This window comes from Musca autumnalis, unplaced genomic scaffold (assembly GCF_047663935.1).
Source record: "Musca autumnalis isolate F117 unplaced genomic scaffold, ASM4766393v1 scaffold_1, whole genome shotgun sequence".
NCBI lineage: Eukaryota > Metazoa > Arthropoda > Insecta > Diptera > Muscidae > Musca > Musca autumnalis.
The window spans coordinates 23,343,355-23,362,313 of record NW_027411644.1 but is presented as its reverse complement, the minus strand read 5'-3'; the positions used below and the strand labels follow the sequence as shown (position 1 = coordinate 23,362,313).

The 18,959-nt window shown below is 34.5% G+C and overlaps 1 protein-coding gene across 1 annotated transcript; it reads left to right on the top strand.

Moving 5' to 3' along the window:
* The first annotated feature begins 975 nt into the window (after window positions 1-975).
* Dtd (D-aminoacyl-tRNA deacylase) lies at window positions 976-17,405 on the top strand. Its single transcript, XM_073970085.1, has 4 exons — window positions 976-1,127; window positions 2,128-2,218; window positions 2,280-2,515; window positions 17,152-17,405. Exons 1-4 carry the CDS (start codon window positions 1,085-1,087, stop codon window positions 17,289-17,291), a joined length of 510 nt encoding a protein of 169 aa, XP_073826186.1. The 5' UTR covers window positions 976-1,084; the 3' UTR covers window positions 17,292-17,405.
* The last annotated feature ends 1,554 nt before the right edge of the window (window positions 17,406-18,959 follow it).

Here is an 18,959-nt window from a genome sequence, read left to right as displayed (position 1 = left end):
AAAGCTTATCCTGTAATAGTTACCACGTTATGGTCTCTTTTATACTTATTTTACCGATCTCCTACTTTGCTTCTCTCACTTTGCATGCCATGCTTGTGATATCGTGATCTTTCCATTGGAGTTTTGTTCCCTCGGGTCGCATAACGTCAAATGGCTCGTATTCATATGCCGGTGGCATCTTTATCCATCCTGTTAACATGGCCCAACCAACCCAATAATTGCAGCTCGATATGTTTTACTATATCGGTGTTGGTCGGCTGGGGAAGCTCGTGGTTTATAGACCGGGTCTTTTTCATACTTCTTTTTAATATCCACAAAACGAAACAGGTTTCCAAACACAAAATATATTTTTCTTTTGTTTTATATCAATTTACATTGTATTTTTAATTAAAATATATAAATTTTGCCACTATCGACCACTTTCATCTGACTTTTATTTTCATTTTAACAATTACTTTTGCAAGTACACAATTATTCGGGTATATGAGTATTTGATAATTTATTGTCGGTTACTTATCAATTTATTTGAACTCATGATAATATTGTGACAAAGATCGGATCTTTCACGACTTCAATTGCACTCATGAAAATTCGATGAAAAAAATCGGATCTTTCATGACTTCGATTGCACTCATGAAAATTCGATGAAAAAGATCGGACCTTTCACGACTTCAATTGCACTCATGAAAATTCGATGAAAAAGATGGGATCTTTCACGACTCCTTTCGCACTCATGCAAAAGAACCAGTGAAATCATGATTTCACATGGAATCACTTCCATTTAATTTTGCTGGGATGTTACCATCAGCTGACATGATAATGCTACCTGTATTATTGTACCATGAGTTCTACCGATAGCAACAGTGTTGTCAACTGTTTTTTGAACATTTCATTAATAATTTTGCGTTTTTGTATTAATAACAAGTGCTTATTCTGAGTCACCCTGTTGCATGTCTATGCCGTCTTTTGACAATTAGAAACATTAGGACTTTTGTTGATTTTGCTCATTTATCGTTCGTATCTTCTTAAGTGCGTGAAATAACAAACAAATTAATTAATTAAATCATAAAAATAGAAGACAAAAATGAAAGCAATTGTGCAGAAAGTTACCTCGGCTAAAGTTACAGGTATGTTAGGCGAAACGTCTATTTTAAAGTACCGATAATAATGATTTTTTTGTGTGATCAAGTCAAAACAAACTTGTCGGTGATTGAGGCAGTTTCTCGTCCCATGTGTTTTGGAGCGTGGAAACTAACAGAAGAGCAAATAGAAGCCGGTTAGCTTGGAGTGTATAGTTGCTGACCATCCCATTTATACAGTTATCCAACATCAACTATTTTCCTTTACGTGCAAGAATCTAAGAATCTTTTTTTCATAATTTTCTGCGATGTTTTGCCAAAGTTATAGGTTAGGGCCTTTGTGTATCTTTGGAGGCCCATAACTCGGGAAGTATACATTTCCGCAACAAAAGCAATACATGGTTGGAATCGGGATAAAAAGCACTATCTGTGGTAATTTTTTCATAATTTTCAGCGGTGGGTCGGTAAAGGAAGGAGTTCCGAAATCGTTCCCTTATTTTAAGGAGCATACGATTCATATGAGAGCAGTTTACAGCTTTTGTCAAAGACCACAATTAGTTACCTCGACCGTGCTGACAATACTGGCTCGTCTCCTATTGCGCCGGCTAGAGACCATTTGGTGGTATTTGCATACCCCCGTTTTTATTCCTGCATGATTGATCTGGACGAAATCTAGAATGCGAGCGGATTACGAAAGTTTTGGAAAAACAATTTTACGTTCGTGGGTATAGTGGAATTAGACGTAAATTATGTCATCTTTGGATTTTTTAAAAACTCTCTCCCTCCAAATTTTCGAAAAGATTGTTTTAATATTATAGACCCCACATACTGCCGTCTTGTGGCATTTTAAAGGTTTGGTTTTAGGGTTTCTTCGTGGTAGGGTGTATCCAAAATTCGTTCTGAATTACATTACACCGTAAATTAATAGCTTAACATACACGAATAAATTTGTTATCGGTATTTTTAAATAGAATACTTGCCTAAAAATAACTTCATTTGTATTTTATATGTAATTATTGTAAATTTTAAAGTGACCACAAATTTCCAGTAAATGAGGAGTTAATTAGTTCCATCGGAAGAGGACTTTGTGTACTGGTTGGAATTACGCACAGCGATACCGAAAAAGATGTTGAATATCTGTAAGTACTACATCTTCACTTAAAACTTTCCATGATTGATGTGTCTCGTCTTTACCATTAGGTCACGTAAATTGCTATCATTACGTTTATTTGAGGATGCCAATGGCAAACGCTGGCAGAAGAGTGTACAGGATGAAAAGTTAGATATATTGTGTGTTTCACAATTTACTCTATATCATAGATTAAAAGGCAATAAACCCGACTTTCACTTGGCAATGCAAGGAGATAAGGCTCAACAGCTGTATCAAACATTTCTGGAACGTTTGGGTAAATCCTATGATGCAACAAAAATAAAAGGTATGTATTTATTGATTTCGTTTTGGGTTTGAATAGATGACATACGTGTGGGGAATTGTTGGCTTTGAGGAATATGATCGATCAGTATGACTCTCCTAACAAAATGATTTTCTGAAACTGTTTTATGTTCCCAACAGATCTTACCAAATAACTGCAATAGCAGGCCGACTTGCTGTAGACACTTCCATTGTGTCTTACTCTAATCTTTTTGATCGTCATATAGACTGTCAACGATCAATCAATTCCTGATAACTAAAATATTTCTGGCAGTGGGTTTAAAGAACACTTCTTGATTTTCCGCAATGTTAGTTTTCTTATCCCACAGGTGTTGTACTATGCTAGTTCGATAAGAGAAAGATTCCATATCTTGTGCAATATCATGCAATTAGATAGAAGTCTCTCTTTGTCATTTCCAAAATGTTCACTTAGATATAAACTTTTTATATCGTCGTCAGTGCTTTTATTGTTCTCTATAAAAGGAATGAAAAGCCGATTCTTTGTAGATTATTAAATTAATAATTATGATTAATAGTTAAATTAAACAAAATGACCCTCCTAAACCTGCCCTCAGCCTTTAGGCTGACAAGGTTATATATATAGGATCTCGGGGTCGATTATGGATAGCAATCCAACTTTAGTTGCATTGCCCACAGAAAATTGAGTGATACAATTTTCTACTTCTGCATTAAAATCTACACTTCTTGATTGAATTTGAATCCATAATCGACCCCTTGATACAACCAAAATGTGAAAGTCTAGTTCATCGAAATAATGGTTTTAGACCGCAAGTAAGTTTGGATGAAATGCGTTTCAGACAATATGGACTTGATTTAGCCATGTCCGTCCGTCTGTCTGGCTGGAGCGCACGATAACTCTCGAAGAAATCAACCATACATCCTGAGGCATTGATCCGAAAGCATTAGAAAACCCAGCAGGCACCAATTAAAATGACTGATGGGCACGATAAGATATGAATTGAGTATCAGATTTGTTCGAAACTCTTCACATCGTAATATTTTTTTTCAAAACATCTACATCTATATCAGACATTTTCGGCGTCACCAATGGATTTTTTTCTATAGAAGAAATATCACCAATGAACTTCTATGGTTGTTCAGAGATATACCTTGTACCATTATATATAGTGATATATACGTTCTCACAAACGTACCTGAAGGGACATGGGAGATTACTCTCATATCAATGAGTGCACCTCCAATTCAAATTAGTTCAATTATACACCACTCGAAAATATGTTTTTACAGGGCTGAAATGCTCCAGAAATATCCATATTACGTTGAGGGACATTTCTGTCACCGTTCCGAACTTACATGATGTGTGTTCTGTGAATGGAACCCGGGCATTCTGTGTCCAAGGTGGGAGTACCTACCATTGTACCACGTTTGTTATAATATAATTGTTCCACAAACATCCCATACGGGACAAGGGAGACCTCTCTCATATCAATGAGTGCACCCCGATTCATATTAGCACAGTGATATGGGACCTACAGTTTATCGCCGAGTCCGAACGGCGTGTCCTAAGACACCACTTGTAGAGAAGTTTTACATGGCTGAAATACTCAGGAAATGCCGTCAACATTACTGAGGGGTATTTTGCCACCTTTGAAAAGTGTTTTGATGTTGCCAGGCCGGGGAATCGAACCCACGACCTTCAGCGTGCAAGGCGGGTGTGCATACCATTGCACCACGTTGGCACCACCACGTTTGTTTCCACCTTCCTTAAATATACTGCATTTATTCCGTCGTGGCAGCTTTGTTCTTATTTTTGAGGACTCTTATATTCGATTCGAATATTGTCAGTCTCCTGACTAAGCAAAGTATAATTATTGATTGCAGATCAGGATTTATTCAATTGGAGTTATTCTGAACGAAAATTCCACGCGAGTTTTGTCTTTTCACTCAGAAAACTCGCGGGGAAACTAAGTTCAGAATAAATCCCAATATTTATACCCTCAGCATTTATGCTAACGAGGGTATATACACTTTCATACGGGCAAAATGTGCCTCATCGAAATAATGGTTTAGAGTATGTTTGGACGAAATGTGTTTCAGACAATTTGGAGTCGATTGAGCAATGTCCGTCCGTCTGTCTGTCTGGCTGGAGCGCACAATAACTCTCGAATGGATCAACCAATTCAGTCCAAAATTTGGTTTTTGTAATATTTTGTCCAAACTTAGTTATATCGGTCCACTCTTTCCGGTACCTCCCCCACAAAAGTTCGGAAAATTTGTACGTACGATAACTCTTGAAGGGATTAACCGATTTGGTCTACCAGACTTAGATGAGGTTCCAATATGGGCTCAATTGGTCCACTCCTTCGGGTACCTCCCACACAAAATTTGGGATAAGTTCAGTTTAGGACCTGCTCTCGAATCGCTTTGATTTTTGTTTTAGCAACTTGTATTCACTGCCCCCCATACGACGGTACAAGGTTCATCAGGGGCAAGTCCATACTTCCCGAGTAAATAGCCTGAAAGTTGCAAAAACCACCATGACACCGTGCGAGGTGGTTGAAGCGCAAGATAACTCTCGAACGGATCTGCCGATTCGGTCCAAAAATTTGGCCTTAGTAATATTTTGCCCAAACTTAGTATAAGTTCGAAGATAAGCTATATAGGTCCACTCCTTCAAGTAACCCCCCCCCCCCCACAAAAGTTCAAAAATGTTCGCAAGTGTTCGTTGAAGGGAGTGGCCGAATTAGTCCATACTTTACACATCCTAATATAGATATATAGATCAGGTTAAAATATGGACTATATTTGTCCACTCCATCCGGTACCTCCCACACAAAATTTCGTATAAGTTCACTTTAAGACCTGCAATCGAATCACTTTGATTTTTGTTGAAGCAACTTGCATTCGCTGCCTCAATTACGATGGTAAAATTTTTTTCAAGGGCAAGGCCATACTTTTTTAGCAAACAGCCCCCTATGGCACCATATATAGTGGCTGCCCAACATACCAAAAAAGCTTGAGAATTATATTATAATAAGCTTACCAACATAAGCCTTAAGCTTATAAAAGACTTGAGAAATTTGTTGTTAAAAGCTTATGTCATAATTGTAGAAAAATCGAAACGGAACCCTTGTTTATAAGCTTACCCTTGTAATTGTAGAATAAGCTTATGCAATTAATATTATCTTAAGCTTACCCTTGTAATAGTAAAACAAGCTTACATATATCACGAATATTGTCAAATATTTCATATTCCATTTCAGAAAAAAAGGATAAATTTTTTTCGCGCTACATCAACGATTTTTGATATGTAGGTTAAGAAAAAAATTCCCAGTATGAATCTGGTCGCGAGCCAATTTTTGGTTGTTGCGGACAAAAGTTATGGCGCTTTTATTTCGCTTTTTAAGAAAGAAAATATTATAAAAACGCTAATTATTTTAATGAGCACAATTGTTACAAAAAAGTTCTCTCGAAGTGACTTCAGCGAGTAGATTGCATAATACCTGCAAAATGTTACACAGAATTCGCGGAATGTACATAAAATTGATAAATTATTGAATATAAGTCAACTTTTTTCAAAATTAAGGCCCATTTAGTGGTCATAAAATTAACTAAAAATTTGTTGTGGATCAAAACTTCACGGCGAATCAAATGAGACTACAATCGTACATATTGGTGTTATAGTTTTGATGTTACAGCCAAAAAATCACATATTTTGGCCAAAAAATATTTTTTTTATTTGACAAAATATTTTTACACATCATTATGTAGTAGAAAATATTGTAAAAATCTATAGGAATACTTCCTTCATTTTGCTTAAATCTCCCAATAAAATAGACGGATTTTGCTTTATTGGCATTCATATTAAAGCTTTCCCATTAGGGAAGGTAATTGGGTTGATGAGGATATATCTCAAAGCTTCTGAAATGGAAACAGAGGTCAAATAACCCATTTTAATTTATATGCATTTTAAAATACGTGTAAATTATCAAAATCATTTTGTCCGCATGTGATTTTCATGTACAGCAAGACCATATCTTTTAATTTGTATACATTTTTCGAAATTTAATTTGGAGGCTAAGATGTAGCATCGGCTGCATCAAAGCACTAAAAAACCTATAAAATATCGCTAGTTTGCGCAAAGTGCATACAATTTTTGTCCGCATCCGATTTCAGTGTTCACCATGAAAATCTATATCGAAATATATCTATTTCAAGACGATCAATCGAGAACCGTGGATGTAGCATCACACACTATTTTTTCGGATAAAATGAATGTAGCTCCCTTATCAGTGAAGTTTTCAAATCTCTGTTTCCGCTAAAACGAAGATGCTGTACTAGTCTTTTCATTGCAGTGGAAACGAACCGTAGAAAACGTGACGAACTACGCGATATTTCCAAAAACAATTTTAGATGATTTTTCTACTTTGGAATTTCTTGTAACTCGCGTTTTAGTAGATGGATTTTCACGGGGAATGATTAATTGGATCAGGAACGTAAAAAACTAAAATGTGCAATCAAGTACGAAGAAATCGAATGACAATAGTTAAAATTAGGCCCGAAAAATACGATTTTTAGAAAAATGTTCGCACAAAATTTTCGCATTTGGATGCAGATTTCTATGAATCTGTGCAGACTACATTCACAATATTCATATCAAATAACTCAGAATCGCAAGTACTACAATCCTATATATGGTTTTTTTAAAAACCTGTTTGCGGAATGAAATTAGAAGAAAATTTCAAAAAACACTGTAAATCTGGCTTCAAAATGTCAGCATCATTTAATGGTAGAAGCAGACGAAATTTTGAAAAGTACTTCCCTAGAGAGATATTCCTTATTTAGTTTGCTTCTGCTTTTACTTTGACAGGAAACTCGAGAGAAGTGTGGTTTACTCACAAATCCAGAGAAAACAAAAAAAGACATGGTGGCTTCAACCCATTTTCACCAATTTTTTAACATAAATATAGCCACAGCTTCCACGCAAATTATCTTTTAAGGCCAATATTTTTTGCCACGTCCAAAAACATTTCATTTTATCCAAAAGTATTTAATTTGTATAATATACAATCACGAGTCGCGTGTTCTAAAAGGGTAAACCTTGGCTTCAGCTATGTTAAATTTTCAAAAATATTGGTGATATATTTTTTACATTTTTTATTACAATTTTATAAATGCAGTTCATATTTTGAGATTTAGTTATAAATTAACAAAATGTGTAGTGTATTTTATCATTGTTATTTTTAATTTAATATAAGTTGATTAGTGATTTAAGTTTTCACTCTATGGTATTATTAAAATAATTATGTATATTTACAGTTACGTTTTTGGTGTTATAATTGTTTCGCATCTTTATACGATTTTTCTCGAGCAGTCTTGAATGAATGTATCGTTAGAGTTGCGGCATCTATCAAAAGTATAAATTTAGTGATGATATTTTCATTTAATTTTGTAAATTGAACTTACTTTATATAGCGTTCCTTGTAGAGTTGTGCCAAAGGAACTATATGGAACTATCTAGTTCACTTCGCAGTTCCAATGGCCCACATTTTTTTCTTTGAACAAACTGCGTATACTTAACAGCACACGTTATATTTCATGATGTTGCTCATACGTTTTGGAACTAGTACAAGGAACTAGGAACTATATTACCCAACTCTAGTTCCTTGTGCAATAATTGTGCGCCTTGCACTCTGTATGCACGGTTTCGATTCTCAGGTCAGACAAAAACATCATACTTTCCAACGGTGGCAAAATATCCCTCAGCATAATGCAGACGACGTTTCCTGATGAACCATGAACAATTTGTATACAAGTGGTGTCGTTAAACACGCCGTTCGGATTCGGCGATAACAAGTAGGTCCCATATCACTAAGCGAAAATAAATCGGGGTGCACTCATTGATATGAGAGAAATCTCCCGTGTCCCTTAGGGGATGTGTATGATACGTCGCAGTTTCGTCACTTTCACTTTGTTCGCATTCACTTCTACCGCTATTTGAGTATGTCACCCATCCTGAAACTTCTTCAGATGAAGTTCAATGTCTTTTTGTCTTTTAACACTATTTTATATTTTTTAGGCACCGGCAGTTATATTTTAGCACAACACGGATATACTTATTTGTTAACACAATGCGGATAAACATTTAATCACAAAAAATCTAAAGGATCAACGTAAAATACAAAAAAATGTTTCTACAAAAGTAATTTATTAACAAATGTCAATCAACAAAAATGTAAATACAAATAATTTTCAGGCAGATTTTAAGGCCCCCACTCATTAAGCATGGCATAGACTATCAAATTTGATTGCCAAGCCGATGAACCCCTTACGTACGTGTGTGCTTGATAAGTGTGTAGCAAAGCATTCAATCAGCCTTCAATCTGCAATCGAAATCTTCATATTTTCCTCTAAAAATTAATGAACTTAAATTTTTTTTATTTCTTCACAAACACAATGTTCTTTTTTACCATAATTGCTTTTTGACAATTTGAAAATAAACCACATTCATCGGATTGACTGGGTTTCATTTTGAAAATCAAAACTATTTTGATTTTCCTCAATCCATAAAATTCACACACACATTCTCATATTTTGAAAAATGCACACATACTACTACAAATGTTGACATCAAAATTTGATAGTGTATGGGGCGCTTTAGTCAGTCTGACTGCCAGCATTTATGGTAGTATCCCAGTTGTTCAATAAATAGCAATTGTCTACTTTGACATAGTTATGTAACTAGTTACTCAATGATCCTAGTTACTTTACACCCAAAAATGGCACACAAAATAGCCTATAGCCTGCTTTTGTCACTGGAAATGGGCTTCCCTGCCTACCATGTCAATTCACTAGTTACTGGTAATGCGGAGTGTAATATATTGACTATTTTATAGACTACCGATGGATAATGTAATCAACAACGTTTCTCTCTTGTAATCTCTTTTCAAAATTATTATTTCTCTTTTTGAAAACAAAATAGAAAAAATGTCAATTTAATTTAATTTTTTTCTGAATTTATAAAAGACGTATTTTGATGTGTTTATGTGGAAAATTTGTTTGTTAAATGAAGATACAACAAACGTGAAGAACAGAAGAATATTTGGTAAGTATCGCTATTTTTGGGACAATAGATTTTTCTATTATCTCATTACATTTTGCACATTTTATTTCAGGTACTTCTGAATTATCTGAAGGACACTTGAGATGAACATTCCCAGGACCAAATATACAGTTCTAGTTCATGGATTCACACACAAGTTTCAATAACAAGAATCAAAAGATTAACATTAAATTGTCCTTTGTGATATATGTATGTATATACACGTCATGTAATTAAATAAAGCGTGGTTAGCGCATATACAGATTAACTGTTATAATTATATTTTTTAAACTGATATAATATTCGTTACACGTTAAGCATTTACCCATTTAGCTGATCAAAACATACTAGTGATTTTGGCTATCATTTCTAACTATCGATTTAACTGGTTACTGGTAATGCAATGAAGGGACAATTGAGTTTCCCAAGACTATCGAATTGCCTGGTTACTGGTAATGCAGTGAGGGGGCAATAGACCCCTTCCTATGACATCCCCATGTTAAATTCACCAGTCTATAACATTGCGAGTAGATTGGGCGGTAACTAGGGGTGTTTACCAGTAGCCAGCAAAATTGCTAGTTATTCCCTAGTTACCCGAACAACTGGGATGTGTAAATTTTTGAAATTTTGAGAATGTATGTGTGAGTTTTCCAAGACTGATGAAAATCAAAATAGTTTTGATTTCAAAATGAACCCCATCAGTCTGGGTGAATTAGCTGACTGATACTTTTTTACTTGTTATTTATTTCTTCACTTGTAACACGAAAGCCTTCTTGCCCTAATAAATATATTACAAATAATTCCATGATGCTAGCGTAGATTCCCATGTCTCTGCCCCAAAGTTCTGCTTCCTCAATTCTCTATCACATGTTTCTTGTGGAGGCGTCATTTTCGGACAGTTGTATTAAATATATTCTCTTTTCATTTGTTTGATCGTCAATGTTTTGACACTGGTTGTAAAGAATTTATCCGAATAGACGCTAGTGTTTCATCCACCAGAGTGGATGTGTAATATTTAGTGTCCAGCATATTACAAAACCCACAGCTAATAACACTGTGAAACATTTTTAAGGTAATCTTGTGCAAACAATTCGAACTGAATTTTTTGAAAGTACAGACCCAAACGAAAAGACACCCTAGTTGGGTTTTGTTGTGTCAGATCTAGCACGGATTTTATGGCCTCATCTAAACACGGTTAAATATTGAGTTTTTAAAGAAATTCGGCGCTATATCTCTGAAACCAATGCGAATCTTCTTCTGACCTCTGAAGCAAATTTGTAGATAAGGACATGAATAAAATATTTGGAGAAATAATGAACTCGAAAAACTACATTTATTGTCTCAAATTTTAAAATATATGCAAAAATTCCACAATTGTTATACATTTCGCACCGTATCTCCAAAACAGTTAATTTTTTCTAAATATTTTCTTTTGGAGAAATATTCCCTGGAATGTAATACACAACTCTTCAGAACATGTTATTGTTGTAAAATGCCTCTATGCTGTTGTTTTCAGTACATTTTTCAACGACGATTTAATAAAAATGTCAATAATGTAGTGAAATCCGTAATGCGAGAATAAACTCTTGGTGTGAACTGTGTTTGAAATACGTGTTGTAAAAGATATGATGCAAAATACCGCTGAAACAACATGAAGTAAGCATTTTAGAGTTTTAGAACGTTCTAAAGAATTGTTGAGAACTTTATTTGGAAGATTTTTGCAAAAGGTTACTTGGTTCAACTCCCAATAGTTTAGCCGATACTGACCAGAATTTCAGCAATAATGTAAAATAATTCTCTGTATGTTATAGATGTTGATGCCCTAGATGGAGTTGTTCTTATGTGTTTTTTTCAAAAGATAAGTTCTACTAGTTAAGGGCTACAATATTGCTAAAGACAGCAAGGCCAAATTCCTATTCGTTTCTGAGATAAAGGTCTGATAAATGCAAAAAAGTGTAGATTTAGCCCGGTTTAGATGAGGCCATAAAATCCGAACTGGATCTGACAGGACAAAACCCTACTAGGGTTTTTGTAGACTAAATATGTACTTTCAAAAAATGCATATTAGAAGTTGTTTGCATTTTCAGTGTTGCATAGTGTAATCGTATCATCGTAATCGGTAATATCAATCTTGTACTTTCAAAGTACATACGACAGTCCACCATTTACAAAGTGTCTGACTTCATAAATGCAGTATGATTCGTCAATTGACATCGCACAGTGTCACGACCCTGGCCAAAAATGGTAAAAACTAAATACTTCGTTGAACAAATTTATTGATGGGGAGTGATAGAAAACATCCCAGCAAAATGTTTGCCTCCAAAGATGCAGTTAAATCATATGTACAAGTGATCTGGATGTGCATCAAATTATGCATTTTCACTGATGATTTTTACAAGAGCGTGACTACTGAAAGATGCACTCCAAAGCACTGCATTTTAACTAACCCTTTGGCACTGCATTTTAACTGACCCTTTGGCATTGCATTTTAACTGACCCTCTGGCACTGCATTTTAACTGACCCTTTGGCATTGCATTTTAACTAACCCTTTGGGGTAGAATAGGAGGCAGTCCAAAGCACGTGTTTTGATACAGGCATTCTGCGGAAATTGTGCAAGCCATTACAAAATATGCCAGAACAAATAAAATGCATTTATTATTTGTGTAAAACAAAAATATTAAGAACTTTATTACATTAACACAAATTATGAAAATTCTCCATTGAATTCAATCGCAACATGCGTGTTTCCTCCGCTCTCCATTTGTTCCAAGTTGAACTGTTTTTACTTCATTTGCTAAATGGGTTGCCTTCCCATCACCAGTTAAGATTTCGACATGTACTCCAACAGCACTCCATTCGGAAATTTTCTTCTCGTGAGTTACCGTAAAAATGTTAACAAATTAAATATTATTTAGTTTGTATTAACAAATGTTTGGAAATGTTAACACGCTTATCTCTTTTTGCAAAATGTAGAGATGTACAAACTGATTTATGTACGTGTAGGGATCTCTAACAACTGCTAATAAAATGTAGCGAACGGAGTGCCTTTTTCACGACTCCGTTTGGACTGCATCCGGATGCTGTTAAATTGTGAGGAATTGGAGTGCCTTTTTCACGACTCCGCTGAACTGCATTCGGATGTTGTTGAAATGTGACAAGTGGATGTGATTCTTTGGATTGCATCCAAATGCGGTTAAAATGTGAGTACTGGAGTGCCTTTTTCACGACTCCGGTTGAACTGCATCAAAACATGCCGTGACAGAACTAGTCCACATTGCACTAATTCCAATTTATTTTTCTGGGATATTAATTAAGAAGAATCTGAATTTTGGTACTGATACGTGAAGTAGTTTTTGCTATATGAGGATTTAAATCTGACAATTTTAGTTAATACGTATTTTTGTGTGTTTTTTTCTAAAATTAATAAATTATATTATGCGTTAATATTTAAAAGTTAAAAGTAACGGTCGCTGCAAAAATGGTTCCTAAGTTCTCCTGGGATGTAATAAACTTGGCTACACCTTTGCTTGCATGTAAATATTAATCATATGGTGTTTACATTTACCCAAACATGTATTACTAAGTTTATTAATTTTCTGAAGCAAATTTTAAATTGAGTGGAGTGGGAAAAAAATTGTATAAAAGTGTATATCGATATTTTTTGCTGTATGAGTAGTAAAAAGTGAGTACTTCAAATATATAAAGGTCCCAGCTGCAGAGGTTTGCAGACGAATGTGTCACTTCTCTTTTTCAGCGACCACCTCACTGAGAGGATACCCCCTTTTTTAACAAATCGTTTTGCGGTGTTGGCTATAGCCCGAAAACGAATGAACCGATCATCATATATTTTTGTGAGCTTATTAAGTACCTAATAGTCTTGCTTTAAAACGAGAGAATTTTTAAAAATATAAATTTTTAAAAAAATTGTGAACAGCGAATATCAAAATTCGATTTTTTACAAAAAAATGACCGTTTTTTGACCACTAATCGGTCAAAAATTTTTTTAAAGGAAATTTCTCATATATAAAGTCAAGAGTTTGATATATTCAATATGCTCACAAACAATATGAAGACTAAACACCAAATTTCAGTCATATCGGGTGGATATTGAGGCCACAACACTCAAAACACCGAAAATGAGGAGGCACGGTTCTATGCGGGCTATAGGAAGACGAGGACCTATACCGACATATTTCTGGTGGAACGTTATAAGTCCCCCAACGGAGACTTAATACCGATTTTCAGCCATTTCGGTGTGATAATCAGGCTAAAACCTCCAAAATACCGAAAATCAGGAGGTACCGTCCTATGGGGGCTATATGAAGGCGTGGACCTATGCAGACAAATTTCATGGTGAAGGTATAATGCCTCCTGCGAAGACTAAATACCAAATTTCAGCAATTTCGGTGAAATAATGAGGCAAAAATCTTCAAAATACCGATAATCGGGAGGTACCGTTATATGGGAGCTATATCAAAACGTGGACCTAAGCCCACAATTCTCTGTTGGAATGTTTGATACCTCTGCCGAAGACTAACCACAAAATTTGAATACTTTCGGTTGGTCGTTGTGTCTTAAACATTCAAAATACCGAAAATCGGGAGGTACGGTTCTATGGGGGCTATATCAAAACGTGGACCGACCAACCCAAATTTTTGTCCTGAAGATTGTAAGTCAATAATAGGTACGTGTACCAAAATTGATGCACCTACGACAACTTCTTCTATTTTTGGCCACAGTTAATATGAACTCGCGACATAGTGCATCGTCGTGACTTCATAAATGCAGTACGTCTTTTTATAGACATCGTCGCGACTTCATAAATGTCACGCGACACGTCACATTGCGCAGTAATTGAAAAATTTGTGTAGTGTTTCCACTTCTGCTGCACAACAATTGACATTTCTATAGTACCGTTATGCCAACTGACATTTGCGAAGAAAATAAGAAAAATACATAAAAACAATTACAAATGGCGGATTTGTGGTAATTATTTAATATAATAAATTTATTTTCAAACAAGTAAAAAAGTATCAGTCGGCTTTGCCGACAGAGATATACCCTCAGCCTGTGTATATAGAAACAATTTTTTTCCCCAAAATACGTATGTATGTATTTAAGGGGTTTTAAAAATGTTGGGCGTCTGAACCGACAAAATTGTTGATTAGGATTAAAGATCAAAAGTTTTGCGGAAGAGATACTAAAAGGAATGGATCGTCATTGACCGTTATGGAAGTGGATCTCCAGCCACAACATATGGTGCCATAGGGGGTTTTTACACTCTTCGGGCTGTTTGCTCAAGAAGTATGTACTTGCCTCTAAAAAAACTTTTACCGTCGTAATTGAGGCTGCGAATGCAAGTTGCTTCAACAAAAATCAAAGTGATTCGATATCAGGTCTTAAAGTGAACTTATCCGCAATTTTGTGTGGGAGGTACCGGAAGGGGTGGACAAATATAGTCCATATTTGAACCTGATCTATATCTGGTAGATATATTAGGATGTGTAAAGTATAGACCAATTCGGCCACTCCCTTCAAAAGTTACCGTACGAACAATTTTTCCGAACATTTTTGAACTTTTGTGGGAGAGGTACCTGAAGGAGTGGACCGATATGGCTTGTCTTGTGCAACTTTCAGGCTATTTTCTCAGGAAGTATGGACTTGCCCCTGATGAAACTTATACCGTCGTATGGGGGGCAGTGAATACAAGTTGCTACAACAAAATCAAAGCGAGAGTAGGTCCTAAACTGAACTTATCCGAAATTTTGTGTGGGAGGTACCGGATGGAGTGGACAAATATAGTCCATATTTGAACCTGATCTATATCTGGTAGATATATTAGGATGTGTAAAGTATAGACCAATTCGGCCACTCAATTCAAGAGTTACCGTACGAACAATTTTTCCGAACATTTTTGAACTTTTGTGGGGGAGGTACCTGAAGGAGTGGACCGATATGGCTTATCTTCAAACTTAAACTATGTTTGGACAAAATACAGGGGCCTAATTCTCGCATCCGTTATCGAGCGAGTTTTTGTTCGAAGACAAATTACGAACGATCGAAATTTTTGGATTCCCTTATACGATCGAAATTATTTAAAAAAGTTATCGATACATACGGTTATCGAACGGCGAAACATATGATAAACACAAAATATTACAAACAAACAAGTTGTTGTGCGCGTTGAAACGAAATGAAAGCATGAGAATTGTATAAAATAATAGAAAATTGTGAAAAATTAAAAGTAATAGTGACCCGAAATAAATTCCACTATGTAAAAATATAAAAATCACATTCTGGCATTGGAAAATATATTTTTAATTTTTAAGAAACAGTCACCTTTTGTCTATTTTTTTACTCATTTTATTGGAAAAAGTCATTAGTATGTGATTTTGATTAGTTTTATTGCAAAATGTTCCATTAAAGTTCGTTTTTTGCCACAAAAATAGTAATTTCGACAGCAAATGTGTGGCGGGCAAAAACTCGCAAGATTCCACTCGAAAGTGTATTCGACAACGGACGCCGTAATCCAAATACTGAAAATATCGATCGAAATAACTCGATCACGTATGCGAGAATTAGGCCCCTGCTAAGGCCAAATTCTGGACCGAATCGGCAAATCCGTACGAGAGTTATCTTGCGCTCCAACCATCTCACACGGTGTCATAGGGGTTTTTTTGCAGCTTTCAGGCTTTTTTCTCAGGAAGTATGGACTTGCCCCTGATGAAAGTTGTACCGTCGTATGGAGGGCAGTGAATACAAGTTTCTAAAACAAAAATCAAAGCGATTCGAGAGATGGCCGTAACTGAACTTTTCCGAAATTTTGTGTGGGAGGTACCCGAAGGAGTAGACCGATTGAGTCCATATTGAAACCTTATCTATGTTTGGTACACATTTCACGAAGGGCAAAGTATGGACCAAATCAGTTGTTCCCTTCAAGAGTTATCTGGCGCACAAATTTTCCGAACTTTTGTGGGGGAGGTACCGGAAGGAGTGGACCGATATAGCCCATCTTCGAACTTAAACTAAGTTTGGACAAAATATTACGAAAGCCAAATTTTGTTTGGACCGAATCGGTTGGTCCGTTCGAGAGTTATCGTGCGAACATACTTGGGGTCTAAAACCATTATTTCGATGAGACACATTTTTCCCGTATGAAAGTGTATATACCCTCGTTAGCATAAATGCTGAGGGCATAAAAAAACGAAAAGTGAACAAAGTAAAGCAATGTATGCGTTCATAAATGCAGCAAAATGACACGTCTCTTTTTTGACAATGTCAGTGTTGCCAATCATATTTACTTCGTCTTTTTATGATGTTGCCAATATCTGCAATGGATTTTGAATATATGTATATTTATGCAGCACTGCGTTGTGTTTATATTGTAGATTTTTTTTGCCCCTTTATTTTTAAACACATCATTCAGAATCTATACAAATTTGTGTTGCGAATCCAGAGGAAAAATTTCTGTACTTCTGCTGTTTTTATTTCGTTTCCAAAACATTGGCACATCTTAAGTTTTGACTGATTGTAAAAAATTTTATTTTTATTTCAGATGGAAAATTTGGTGCCTATATGCAGGTTCATATACAAAATGATGGACCGGTAACTATTGAATTGGAATCTCCAATTGCTACCGAATCTAAAACAAAAGAGGCTGATACTGTTGTTAATGGCGATAAAAATGAAAAGTAAAAAAATAAATATTTATAATGTTATTAAATAATTTAATTGTAATAATGCTAATATGTATGAATTTCATATGTAGAATTGTTTTTAGTTTAATAAAAATATAAATTTTAGTTCAAATGCGGTGCGAACTTTTTTTATTTCCCTATAAACCATTCGCAAATTATGCCTAGAAGTGTGCTTTGCATTGTTGGGAGCTGTGTAAACACGCCTTTATTATGGTTTCTAATTTCATCCTAAAAGTATGCTTTGAATTTGTTAAGTTTGAAAACAAAATCAACCTCCTTTCATTTCTGGGCGCCTAGTATTTTTCGGTTTTGCACTTGGTTGAAATTTGCATAAACAGTGTTGTTAAGTTAGCGTTTTTTTAACTGAAATTTTGCCGTTTTGGCGGTTTTACTACAAAATCGAACAGATATTTTTTAACAATAGCTATTTCTTATAGTAAACAATAGGTGTGTCTTTTTACTCTATATTGATAATGGCTTTTTACGCAAATTTTGAGAGTTTTGTTTCTGAAAACTTGCCAGTTTCTTGGAGAAAATTTGCCTATCCTTCCTTCATGTTAAAGATTTCATATTATACTTACGTTTGTATTCAAATTCACATAAATAAAAACAATTTTTTTTTTTATTTTTATATAAGAAAATTTTTTATTAAACTTTTATTTTTGTTTGTTTAAATTACTGCTTAAATTTTTACAATTGAGTGTGTTGAATTTTTCCTTCCATTTTTTTCTGGGGGGTGTGTGTTGTTGCTGATTTATGATGGAGTTAAGTGGGGGTGGTATGTTATATGTATGGATATATAATTATTATTATTGTTCCTAAATTGTTTTAAATTTTTAATTCTTAGTAGTTTTCGAAACTAATGAGACAATGACAATTTTATCATATTTTGTTTTTTTTTTGTAATAATTATTGTTACAAATACAATTTTTAAGCAAGAGAAAAGAATTATTGAACTGAAATTTGGAAAAATACACATAAATATGAGCAAGATTATTGGTTTTTGAGGGATAGTAGTTACAAATTAACTTAAAAGAAATCCATTACAAAAAAATTTTCATGTAAAAAAGTAATAATTAAGATTAAATGATTATCAATTATTATTATTATAATAATATAAGTATATAATAAAATATATGTATGTGTAGTATAGAGTAATGGGACAAAAGTTGATGATTGTTAAAAAAAACATATTCAAAATACAAGTAAAATATATTGACAAATATATTTTTTAAAAAATGATTATAAATGTATGTGGTTGTGAGTGAGATGAGTGAATTATATATTTTTTTGGATGTTGTAATGAGTTTTAATGATGGATTTGGTGTCTTTTTAATGTTTTTAAGAGAAATAAAAATTGTTAAACCAAATGTTCTTTTTTTTGAAAATCTAAAAAAGCCACCAAAAATTTAGAAAGGCCACAAAATTATTAAACCAAACACAAAAACACAATAAAAGGGTAGTTGGAAATTTAGAAAGCAATTTATGTTTTGGGGTCATTACAACAACTTTTTAAAAAAAACAATTTTGCAAAGTTTGGTTTTCTTTGTATTTTTGAAACTAATACAAAGAAAATTCGTTTTAAGTGTTTCGCTTGGGGGTTGATTTGCAAAATGTTTTCCTTTCGTTTTAATGTTAGTTTTAGTATTTTTTTTTTTTTTTGAAG

What these genes read in the sequence shown, in the direction of transcription:
- Dtd (XM_073970085.1), top strand. Translation starts at nt 1,085, where the DNA reads ATGAAAGCAATTGTGCAGAAAGTTACCTCGGCTAAAGTTACAG. An exon ending in TACCTCGGCTAAAGTTACAG is followed by an intron (nt 1,128 to 2,127) that starts GTATGTTAGGCG and finishes ACAAATTTCCAG; the next exon opens with TAAATGAGGAGTTAATTAGT. An exon ending in GAAAAAGATGTTGAATATCT is followed by an intron (nt 2,219 to 2,279) that starts GTAAGTACTACA and finishes CTTTACCATTAG; the next exon opens with GTCACGTAAATTGCTATCAT.